Consider the following 11,864-nt stretch of genomic DNA (forward strand, 5'->3'; position numbering starts at 1 on the left):
GCTCCCTATCTCTGAAGGTGTTTCATTACAGCCTGGAGGCTGTTGGGGATATTGTAGGTGAGGTCTAAGTACCAGGTAAGCAATTGGAACAGAATGCAGGGTCCTCCACTCTGCACATAAGAATTACCTTGGGAACTTCAAAGACACAGACTCTGGGGACCTAGCACAGACCAACTAAATAAGAATCTCTGGGTCCGAGGCTGAAGCATCTGCATTCTTAGTAAGGATGTATCTTTTTCATAAGCTTCTCTCCAGCTGAGGCCAGTCTGGTACTGACCTCATGGACATTTGAGCCAGATGGTTTGTGAGAGTCCGTGTCTCTCCGGTCCTGACCATTGCTATCACCTAACCTCCATCTACTCACGGCCTCTGGGAGCTCAGGACTCAAGAACACCAACTCAGTTCTCCTCCTGTCCTGACGGGACTGACCGCAGTGTTGGCTTCTCCCTCATGCTCACCGTTCTGGCATACCCTCTGCCGGACCCTGCTAGGAAGTTCTCTAATCATAACGCTAATAGCACTAGTAGTAACCTCCAACGCTTGTCATGAGCACTGTTAAAAATTTAGAGGACATTTAATGGACAGTGAAGAACATCTTTTGGGCACCCCCAAAGTGCCTGGCACTACATGTCTTGTTGTGCATGAGCAGGCAGGATAACGTGGTAGTTGGGAGTGTTTGCGGTGGAATCAGACTGCGTCGGTTCACACCCCTGCTCCCCAACTGTGAACTGGGGGATCTTGGGCAAGTTGTATAACCTCTCTGTGCCTCAGTTTCCTCATCTGTAAATGGGGATAATAACAGTACCCACGACATTGGGTCACCGTGAGGATTAGGTGAGTAACCCCCGTAAGGCAATTGGAGCAGTGCCGGGCATGCCGTAGGCGTGGGGAGCTCTCAGTACTGCTCACCTCTCTGGTTATTTTCATTGCCGTTCTTTTCTGATTTAGTCATGTCAGTAGCCTCATGATGTAGGTCCCATAATTATCCTGACCTCACATATTGGGTAACTGAGGCACAGAGAGAATGGTCACTGCCCCAGGGCATTGGCACGGCCCGCATTAGAGTTTCCCTAAGCCAGGGGTAGACTTCTGTTTGTGTCTCCTTCCTGCGAATAAGCAGCCCCTCTGGCTCCAGCTGAGGAGATGCTAAAGGGGAGGGACCTCACACTCAGGTGCTCACAGGCCCAGCAGCTAAAGCAATGCCAGGGTGGCCCCTATACACAGGCTTGACAGGGGAGGCGAAGACTGTGAAAGCTTCCCAGCTATTAAGTATCAGCAACTATTTTTTTCTTAAGTTTGAGTGGAGCAAATAGAACATGTCTATGGGCTGCATCTGTCCTGTGAGCTACTGGCTCTGCTGTGGATACTAGGGGACAGAAGGAGACCTCTGGCTTCTGCCGAGAGATTTGAGGGGCTGTCTGTGGAGATTGGTCCCCGACTGAAGCCATTTACCAGGGTTCCCATTGCTTGGCTCCAGCCTCGCACACCCTCTCTGCCAGCCCTGACCCCACCTCCGCTGTGTGTGAATGTTTTGCTTTTTCACCTACAGCCATTACCGTCCAGCTCTGTGTGTCCGAGGAGGCAGAGCAGCACCAGAAGAACATAGCCAGAATTCTCCAGCAACATGAAGAGGAGAAGAAGAAATGGGCACAACAGGTAAGCCCAGGTAACCCCAACCCCTCTCTTTTCCTCCTGCTCAGCTAACCTTGATATAGCCCAGGGTGAGGACCTAGTTGTGGCTTTTATTGTTGTTGTAAGGGTCTCTCACTCCTTCTGCCAAGAAAGGTGTCCTTTATCTGTTGAACACACATTTCTATGAGGCTGCTACGTGCCGCGCACATCGGTTAACGCAAGCAGAGCTGGTCGCTGCGCTCACAAAATTGACGGTCTATTCGGGAAGAGTAAAAGCCACTGTTGCTGCTGGATTAACTACCCTCCCAGGCCCCCTCATGGTTGGGTGGGACACAGATGAGTTGTGAAAAGGAGAGCCAGCATCACTTCCGGGCCAAGCGTTTGATTGCTGGTTCGAGACCCTCGAGGTCTTTCTGTCTCACTCGCTGACAGCATTGTCCTATTGGCTGCCCCATCGGCCTGTATCCCTGTATCCTGGGTGATCCCTGCCCACCCGAAATGGACGTGTAGTGAGTGCAAAATAATCACAGTGAGAATGGCTGGGAGCGTGCAGCCTGGAGAAGAGAAACTTTGGCAACACGGCTGCCGTGCTCCCATCTCTGAGGGGCTGCCCGGGCTGAGGGAGCAGCCTGGCTCTGTGTGACCCTGGAGAACAGATCTGGGACCTGACGTAGAAGTTAGAGGTCACTTGCAACAGTGCGCCCTCCCCGTGGTTAGAATACGCAGCCTGGAGGGGGAAGGAGCTGTCACTCGGTACGTGCAAGCAGAGGAAACGCCATCCAAGGGCTTCCTGCCTTGAGTGAACATCAGGATTAGAAGACTCCTAAGTCCCTTTCCACGTAGATAATTCTCTGGGAAACCCCTAAGAGAGCCTCTCTAAGCCGTAAAGAGGACAAAGTCTGCCATGCCTGCTGTGTCTTGGAAGGCTTGTGCGTGTCATTCCCATGCCTCAGAGGAGAGGGTGGGACTCTGATCACTAAGCTCCTCGTAGGCCCCCCCATGCAGGGAGTGGATAAGAGAAGCTGTCTGAACCTACTGCATCTCAATCCTGCTTGGGACCCTTCCCCCCAGGTGGAGAAGGAGAGGGAGGTAGAGCTTCAAGAGAGACTGGATGAGCAGCGAAGGGTTCTGGAAGGAAAACACGAGGAGGCCCTGCAAGGTAAGGATGGAGACGCTCCACCGGCGAGGGTGTGGGGGGTGCCTGCTTCTGGCCCCACCTGCTGAGATCACTTGAGGACTCCCACCCGCCCGTCCCTCCTCCCTCTGGTCCCTATGCAGTGAGTCTACAGGGTCCTTGGCCTTAGAGGGGTGATGAACTTTTCCTTTGGGCCATGGCTTTTAAAGTCTGGCACCATGCTTAGATTTTCCTTACCTGAGAGGTTTTTTTTCCTTTCCACTTGAAAAGCAATGCCTGTTCATTAAAGGAAACTTGGAAAACCTAGGCAAATAGAATTTAAAAATATCCATATTCCATCCCCACAATGACAGCTCTTACAATTTATTGTTTTTAAAACAATTGTTTTAAAAAATGACTTTCTTTCCTCTTATATCACCAAATGTGATCATCATAGAAAATCTAGAATCTATAGGTTAAACAAAAAGACCTTATATTATAGCATGGTGGTTACAATCTCATTCTCTGGAGCCATGGTCCGTGGGTTTGAATCCCAGCTCCGTCACTTACCAGCTGTGTAACCTTGAAGAAATTACTTCACTGCCCTAAAAGGTTCTTTGTAAGAATTAAACAATTTAATGATGGAATTTAGAACAGTGCAAGATACTTGGCAAATAATTATTAGCACTTTTTTTATTTTGGAGAAAATTAAAATCATAATTAATTCCACCCAGTGCTGGCCTCTGCTAACCCCTTTGATATAGATCCTTTTCATTTCTTTTTCTGTGTATATGCACAGGATATATATCTATAAACACACACTTTGGAAAGAGGAAGTAAATTGATTTTTTTCACTTTGAATTGAGTTAGCATCCTGTCATTAAACTCTTCTATAAGTTTGAGTAACTACATGGCATTCTCATGTGTACCTGCATTCATTTAACTGAGTCCCTTTGGTTGGGCATTTAGGTAATTTCAAAATTTTTGCCATTGTTTATAACAGCAGTGAATCCCGTTTTGTAAAATCCTTGACACATTCATGATTTTTTTTTAAGAAAAATATCCTGGTAGGATTGGTGTGGCAGAATTTCTCTCTTTCTCTTTCTCTCTCTCTCTCTCTATATATATGTATATATGTGTGTTTGTGTGTATTTTTTTTTTTTTTTTTGGTAAAATAGGCCTAAGATTTACCACTAGTGACATTTAGTACATTCACAGTGCCATGCAACCATCACTACTATCCAGTTCCAGAACACTCTCATCACTTTCACTTTCAAAGGAAACCCCACACCCACCACCTTATCCCCACCCCACCCCTGCCGGCTCCTGGCAACTACAAATCCACTGTCTATCTCCATGGCCTCGTCCGTTCTGGATGCTCCTATAAATGGTATTGTACAACCTCCACCTGTTCCCTCACTCAGCATAGTGTTTCCAAGGCTCACCCATGTTGCAGCCTGCATCTGTACTCCATTTCTCTTCGTGGCTGAATAATATTCCATTGCGCTTGATCCATTCATCAGCTGATGGCCACCTGGGCTACCTCCGCCCTTTAGCCACTATGAATAGCGCCACTAGTGCAAGCACCTGGCTGAGCAGCTGTTTTCGGTTCCCCTAGGTAGACACTCGGGAGTAGAATTGCTGGGTCGTATGGTGATTCCATTCTGTGCTTAACTTTTTGAGAAACTGCCAAACTGTTTTCCACAGTGGCTGTGCCACTTTATGTTCCCAGCAGCAATGCCCAAGAGTTCCAATGGTGCCACATCCTTGTCAACATTTGTCATTTTCCATCATTATTATTATTACTGCCATCCTAGTATGTGTCAAGTAGTATCTCATTGTGGTTGATTTGCATTTCCCTAATGACTAATCTTATTGAACATCTTTTCATGTACTTCTTGGCCATTTGTATATCTTCTTTGGAGGAGGTTATGTATATTTTTGATGCTGTCAAAATTGACCTTGAAAATGCCCTACCAATTTTTTTCTTTCTTCGTCAGTGTTTACATGACCTTTCTCCAGAGTTATCTTTTTAAAACATGCTTAATGATTATTTTATATGTAAAATTTTATAGCCAGTTCTTTTCATTTAACATTGTATCAAACATGTTTCAAAGTAATTATGCTGCTACTAAAATGTTTATAAAGGCAAGACCATAACATACATGGTTTTCCTTATTCCTTGTGAGTCTAGATGTCTAGATTTTAGCTGTGGTAAATAACACTGTTCTAAATGTGTTTTGGGTAAATATGTGCCCACATTTTACATTATGTCCTTAGATTATCCGAAATGGTATCACTAGTACAGAGGTCTGAACAATTTTAAGAATCTTGAAACATATTGCAACATTAACACAAACCATTGTGAAATGGAATTAAATCCCTTGCCTGGGCATTTGAAGCGTTGTGTTTCAATACTCTACACCCTGTTAAACTAGGGCTGTCACTCAGCCTCCTTGAATCTCCATTCAGTTTCTCTGTCTCTAAAATATACCTTCCCTACCTCACAAGGTTTTATGGGAAAACAACTTTGTTCTCCAAGCATTGCTTTGATATGTTTTTAGCGTTATAAATATATTGATAAGATAAATTTCCTACTTAAAACCCAGAGGGGAAAGGATTGCCTGTCTTCAATTCTTCCCATCAGTCAGAATTATTTCATAGTTGTTTTAAATTGCTTGGCACATATTAAGTGCTACATAAGTCTGTATTTACTAAATGAATAAAAGCATAGCATGATGGAAATATATAAGATTTTGTTTTGTGGAATGGTATGCAGATAATCAGGAAAGGCTAGTGGTGGTTTTCTACATTCAATAACCCTTTGTTGTCTTTTATTTTCTGTTTTTATTTTTGAAGTGATCATATAGTTAAATTGATTCTTTTTTGTATACAGTTCCATACATTCTAACACATATGTAGATTCTTGTAACCATCACCACAATCAGGATACAAAGGCACTCTATCATCCCCCAGAACTCTGAGTACCTTGTGCTAGTGTCCTCCCCCTCCCCAAGCCCTGGCAACCACTGATCTGTTCCCCATCACTCTAGTTTTGTCTGTTTGAGGCTATTCTATAAATGAAATGACACAATATGATCTTCTATATTGGCTTCTTTCATTCATCGTGATGCCTTTGAGATTCTTTTCAATAATCCGTTCTCTGGTTCTATTCCACATTTTTTCTTTGCCACTAGCTTTCAGAAATGATGTTTCTGGATGTGATTTCTTTGGGTTTACTTTGGAGTTCAGTGAGCCTCTTTAACCTGTAGGTTTATGTTTTGCCATTTGAGGAATAATCAACCATTCATTCTTCAAATAACTTTCTCTGCACTGCACACTTTCTCCTGTTCTTCTTTGACTCTGATGATACAAATGTTACACATTTGAGGTTTTCTTACAGGTTCCTGTGGCTCTGTTCATTTTTGTTGTTCTTGTTGTTCCAATCTGTTTTTCTCTGTGTAGTCCAGATTGGATAATTTCTATTGATCTATCTTGAAGTTCACTGGCTCTTTCTTATCTCCAATCTACTATTGATTCCACTTAACTGCATTTCTTATTTCACATATTGTATATTTTAGTTCTAAAATTTCCTTCTGGTTCTTCTTAATATCTCTATTTATTTTCTAAGACTTTCTATTTTTCCATTCTTTTTAAGAGTGTATTCACTCTTACTTCTTTTTCCTTTTTCTTTTTTTAATTTTTTCCCTTCTTGTCATCGGTAGTAGAACACCGTTACTTCTTGGAGCATTTTTATGATGGCTGCCTTAAGAACTCTGTTAATAATTCCAACACCCATGGCATCTGAGCATAGGCATGTGTTGAATGTCTTTTCTCAGAAGAGTTGAGATTTTCTTGCTTCTTTGTATGCTTTGAATAAGTCTGGATTGTATCTTGAACCATTGGGGCTGTACTAGATGTTTTTAATATTTGAATACATTCGATTCTGGGTTTTGTTTAAATCTGCTGGTTCAGTGGTATTTCAAATTCTGGTCTTCTTGCCCAATCTGCCGCTACCATTTGCTTTTCAGTCCGGGTTTTATGGATACATTCAACAGGACAGACTGGATGCAGTTTGCTTTTTCCATATCACCTTGAACCAGAACCTGTCTTACAGGCAAATTAGCAAATCAGGTCCATAATTTTAAAACATTATGGCTATAATTTTTATACAACTGGTCTTATCAATATCTGACTGCTCTATCACACTTATCCTCACCGAACATTCTCTGATTCGTCACTGCTGTTTACCTGGCCCTTTGGCTGTATTAAACTTGGCTTCCCTGTCCTCTCTGTTCTATTTCCCATCCTGGCCAGTGATTGGTCATTTCCCAGTTGTCTTCTTTTAGCTGAGACAAGGTTGGAATTTTGCAAAAGGAACTCTGTGGGAAGTGTGGGATGATGCGTATGACTGTACGGCCGTTGGGAGTGATGACAGTTCCAGCTCTGTACAGCACCCCGCCCCCGCCACCTGGAAAGCCCTTGCATGTCCTCTTTTCATGTGATCCTTGAGTTGTCCCCCAGAGACAGCCAGGCCAGGCTTACTGATCTCCTTTCACAGTTGAGGCAACAGGGCTTTTAGATGTTTGATGCGATCCTCTCAAGGTCATTCCGTGTTGCAGAGGCAAAGCCAGGGCCCAGTGGCTTTCCTGGCCACAAATCCAGTGTACTTACCACAGTTTTGTGTTTTGGTGTGACAACTAGTGATTTAATGATTTTGTGATTGGGCTGACCCAGCTGACAAGACATCGGCCCCATGCGTTTTCCAGGGCCTGACTTAACCCGAGGGAAATACTCTTGCCTTAGTGAAGTGTGGGCCCAAGTCTGGTAGAGTTCCTCCCGGGATATAATTGGTTTCCATTTCCATGAACTTTTATTAAACACCTAGTGTATTTCTGGCATAGCCCCAAGCAAGCCTAGGAGATAGAAGGGTAAATAAAACCACTCCCAGCCTCCTGGCCCCTGTGGGTCCAGGTGATCATCTAGAGCTTTCTGGCCCTCAATCAAGGAGCCTTCCAGAAGGCTTTGGGGAGAAGCATCTGAGCTTATAGAGGTCTCCTTTCCCTACAGTCCTCCGGGCCTCATATGAACAGGAGAAAGAAGCCCTTACCCACTCCTTCCAGGAGGCCAAAGCCGCCCTGCAGGTGAGAGGGGCTGGGCCATGGCAGCCTCTGGCGAGGGTAGGCGGGGAGCAGCAGGAGAGCAGCGGGGAGCCCCGAAGCAGCCCAAACCGATGGGCTCCACTTAGGTATGAGGGACCGAGGTGACTGTTCTGGTGTATCCAGCCCCCTTGATGTGGTGACCAGGCTGTTAGCTGAGAAGGACGTGGTTGGAGATTAGGTCCCGCCTGTTTCTCCAAGGACTGTTGGGAGATCCTGGAGACGGCATGGGCCGGGTGCAGAGTGATTAGACTGGCGGGCACATGCACAGGGACCTGGGGAGGTGCGCAAGGAGGCACCTAACTGAACTTGGCTGCTCAAGGAATATTTCCTAGAGGGAGTGAGAGCTAAACTGGAACCGGAAAGATGGGTTAGAGTTCTTCAGGTGAAGAATGGTAGGAAGGGTACCACAGGCAGAAAGAAAAGCAATGTGCTCAAAGGCGTGGAGGAAAGGGGGAAATGAAGAATACCTGAGGAACTGAGAGAAGTCCAGGATCCCTGGGGTAGAAGAGTGGGAGAGAGGGCTGGGCTAGAGAGGTGGGCGTAGGGCCAGAAGTGAGCCACAGGAAGGGGCTGTACTCTATCCTGAAGGTAATGGTCAAGATTTAGGTGGAGTAAATTCTTGGCAGGGAAAGGTTTGGAGAGAAGAATGCACCTTGCAGTTGGGGGAGTAACGTGATATTTGGCTGCAGGAGAGGATGCATAGAGAGGGCAGTGGAGGTGGGACTGGAAGAGTTCATTGAGGCTGGTTTGGATGGGCTTTGAATGCCAGCCTAACACTGGCCTTGAATGCCAGGACATTGTGCCCAAGGGTATAGGGAGCCGTTACAGGCTTTCTAGCAAGAGGTGGGGCTGGTGTGTTTCAAGCAGTGGTTGAAGTAGATGAATCCTGCATTGTCGTATAGTGTAGACCAAAGACAGACTGAAGAACCTGAAATAGTCCCTGTCTGGGATCAGGTGAAGTCCACCTACTGCCTTTATGAGCCAGACTTTGGTCATCTCCTCCCTGCTTCTCCAGGAGACCATAACCAGACTGACCTCACAGCTGGAGGCCTTCCAGGCCAAGATGAAGAGGGTGGAGGAGTCCATTGTGAGCCGAGACTACAAGAAGCACATCCAGGTGGGTGGCGGTACACCTGGGGCCTTTCCTCCTTGAATCTCAACGGAGGCCAAGGTCAGACAACAGGAAAGCCCAAGCCCCTCTTCAAGGGCAAGGCTCAGACCTGACACTCTTACCTTCAAAGGGCCTGGAGGCAAGAGGGTCCCCACTTCACTGAGGGGGAGGGTAAGGCTCAGAGAGAGCCACAGGGATAGTAAAGTGCTCAGGCTCTGGATTCAGAGAAAACTAAGTGCAAATAGCAAACCTGCCACTTAGAGCAAGTGGCTCAGCCTATGTGACCCACAGCCTCCACCTCTGTGAAGCTCCCAGCACGTGCCTCAAAGGGTGTTATGGAGATCAAGTGAGGTAAAGCACATTAAATACTCACTATGGGGTTAGAGAGGAAGGTGACTTGTCAAAGTCCAACAGTGAATTGGTGGCAGAATGGGGACAAGGCAGGTAGCCTGTGCCCTTCTCTATTTGCTGGTCTGATGATGTCACTCTGTCCCTGTCTAGGATTATGGGAGCCCCAGCCAGTTCTGGGAGCAGGAGCTGGAGAGCTTGCACTTTGTCATCGAGATGAAGAATGAGCGTCTTCATGAGCTGGACAAGCGGCTGATGCTCATGGAAACAGTGGTCGGTGGCTGGGAGTGGCTGGGGGATGTGGCCCCAGGCTCCTGCTTTCTGGGCATTTTCTCTGTAAAGCACGCAGAGGGGCGGTGGCTTTTGAGGAGGCCCAGCCTGGTGCATGCTAGTTTTCCCATGCCACCCACGCTGCCGGGCTGGGGTTGCTCTGTGGCCAGTCTGGGGCAGGCGGTGGCTCCTTATCTTCCAGCTGCTGTGCTTTGTGTGGCTACTCGTGTCGCTGGAACTTGGACCAGGAAGGGCTGGCAGATGCCACATGTCAGGCAGGGACTGAGGAAGGAGGCAGGGGTGGAGGGCATAAATCCAGTGTCAGCAAGGACAGGACTGAGAGCTACGGGCATCGAGGGCGCAGGAAATCAGAGGCTGCAGAAACCTAGGGTTGACTCCAGGCAGAGACTGTCGCTCCGGGAGAAGCGACACACAACCTACATTTTAATCACACCATCTCAAACATTCCCTATAAATTGAGTTTAACCATTTTTGTAGAAATGCATAAAAAACAAACTTTATTTATATATATCATATCCTTCTGAATTTTGTAAAACAAAAAATTTCCTTTATTCTATGAACTGATGGTGATATGAGGCCGTAGTAGCTGTATCTTTTTTTTTTTTAACATCCTCTTGTGGCAAAAATGAAAAGTCATCAACCCTTTGTTAACTCCTTAGTTTTATTATTTTCAGTTATCTTACTGCTCCATGAAATGTAACATCTAGTCTAGAATGAATCGGCGCTTTCAGGGAGCACAGAGAAGAGGGAGGTGACAGCTCGCACTGTGCCATGTGTGTCTGGCAGCTTCCTGAGCTCCTTGTGATTTGTTACAGAAAGAAAAGAATCTGATGTTGGAGGAAAAAATCACAACCCTGCAACAGGAGAATGAGGACCTCCATGTCCGAGGCCGGAACCAGGGGGTCCTGTCAAGGTAGCTGTCCTCCTGTCCCTTTTCCTCTCGTCCCCACCCTTGCTGCCACAACCCCAGGTTGGGAGAGTCTCCCCGGAGCCTGGGGGATGGATTGAGAGGTGGGCCCAGGGCCTGTCCAGGGAATGTGGCTCCTCTCTCCTTGGGGGTCAGGAAACCCAAGGGACCAGCTCTGCCCAGAAGCCAGAGCCCCAGTGCCCTGATCAGCAGCTGTTTGTCTCTGTCCTGGCTGAGTGGGCTCTTTGGGAAAGCCCCATGTGGGGAAGAGGAAACAGGGAGCATGTAGCTCACCAGACCTAAGTGGAATGAATCAGTTCTTAGGGCTTAGTAAATGAGAGCTAGTCTCATGTGTCAGATATGATTTATTGAATACTGTACATACTTCTTCATCTAATCCTCATAATTACTCTAAGAGCGTGGGCCTATTATGAATATTCCCATTTTACAAATGAGGAAACTGAAATTCAGAGAGAATGAATGGCTTGTCCAAGATTACACGGCCAAGTGGCGAAGCGGAGATTTGGAGCAGCCCAGGGCTGTCTGCCCACGAGGCCCATGCTCCTTGGTCAACAGATAATTGCCTCCTGTGTACAGGCAAACGAGGAGGGCGGTGGGGACCCTGTAAGGAAGGCTTCCTGGAGGAATGGGTGGGTCTTTGCAGTAGCTGGTCCCAACAGGCAGCCCTGGGCTGTGTCTGCATCCATAGACAGCTCTCGGAAGACCTGCTTCTCGCCCGCGAGGCCCTGGAGAAGGAGGCCCAGCTACGGCGACAGCTCCAGCAGGAGAAGGAGGAGCTGCTGTACCGCATCCTGGGGGCCAATGCCTCGCCTGCCTTCCCCCTGGCCTCTGTCACTCCCACCGAGGTCTCCTTCCTCGCCACCTAGGGGGAAGGGCCTGGTCCTGCCATGATGCCTGTGGTCACGGTCCCTCCAAGGACTTTGCAGAGAAGACAGCAGGAGCCTCTCAGTTCTTCTCCCAGGAAGGAGAGAGGGTGGGAGCGAGATGGGGAGCCAGGGTGTGTGCCCAGTGAGCCCTGGCGGGGTGGATCATGTAGAATCACCCAGGGGGCTTTGGAGGCCCCGAGAAGCGTCTTCCCGTGAGTTGGCCCAGGGCATAAGCGAGAGGAGTCCTTGCCTCCCTGCCTTTCTCTGTCCACATCTAGGAAGTGCCGAGGCTTTTCCCCGGGGCAGCCCGTGCCACGTTGGCCATCTGACACAAAGGGGACAAGCCCTGGGCCCAGCTTGGCAGCTTTGCTGCAACTCACTGACTTGTCAACCTCCCCCAGGTGTTCCCACT

The 11,864-nt window shown here is 47.4% G+C and overlaps 1 protein-coding gene across 1 annotated transcript in view; it reads left to right on the plus strand.

Moving 5' to 3' along the window:
• CCDC69 (coiled-coil domain containing 69) overlaps positions 1 to 11,600 on the plus strand; it is a 28,230-nt gene extending 16,630 nt beyond the window's left edge. The window contains exons 3-9 of the mRNA XM_069484003.1: positions 1,550 to 1,656; positions 2,704 to 2,791; positions 7,817 to 7,890; positions 8,924 to 9,025; positions 9,521 to 9,640; positions 10,474 to 10,571; positions 11,275 to 11,600. Coding sequence (XP_069340104.1) covers positions 1,550 to 1,656; positions 2,704 to 2,791; positions 7,817 to 7,890; positions 8,924 to 9,025; positions 9,521 to 9,640; positions 10,474 to 10,571; positions 11,275 to 11,452 — 767 coding nt within the window. The 3' untranslated portion in view covers positions 11,453 to 11,600. The remainder of the gene's footprint in view (positions 1 to 1,549; positions 1,657 to 2,703; positions 2,792 to 7,816; positions 7,891 to 8,923; positions 9,026 to 9,520; positions 9,641 to 10,473; positions 10,572 to 11,274) is intronic.
• The last annotated feature ends 264 nt before the right edge of the window (positions 11,601 to 11,864 follow it).

The sequence above is a fragment of the Eulemur rufifrons genome, chromosome 10 (assembly GCF_041146395.1).
Source record: "Eulemur rufifrons isolate Redbay chromosome 10, OSU_ERuf_1, whole genome shotgun sequence".
NCBI classification, from domain to species: domain Eukaryota; kingdom Metazoa; phylum Chordata; class Mammalia; order Primates; family Lemuridae; genus Eulemur; species Eulemur rufifrons.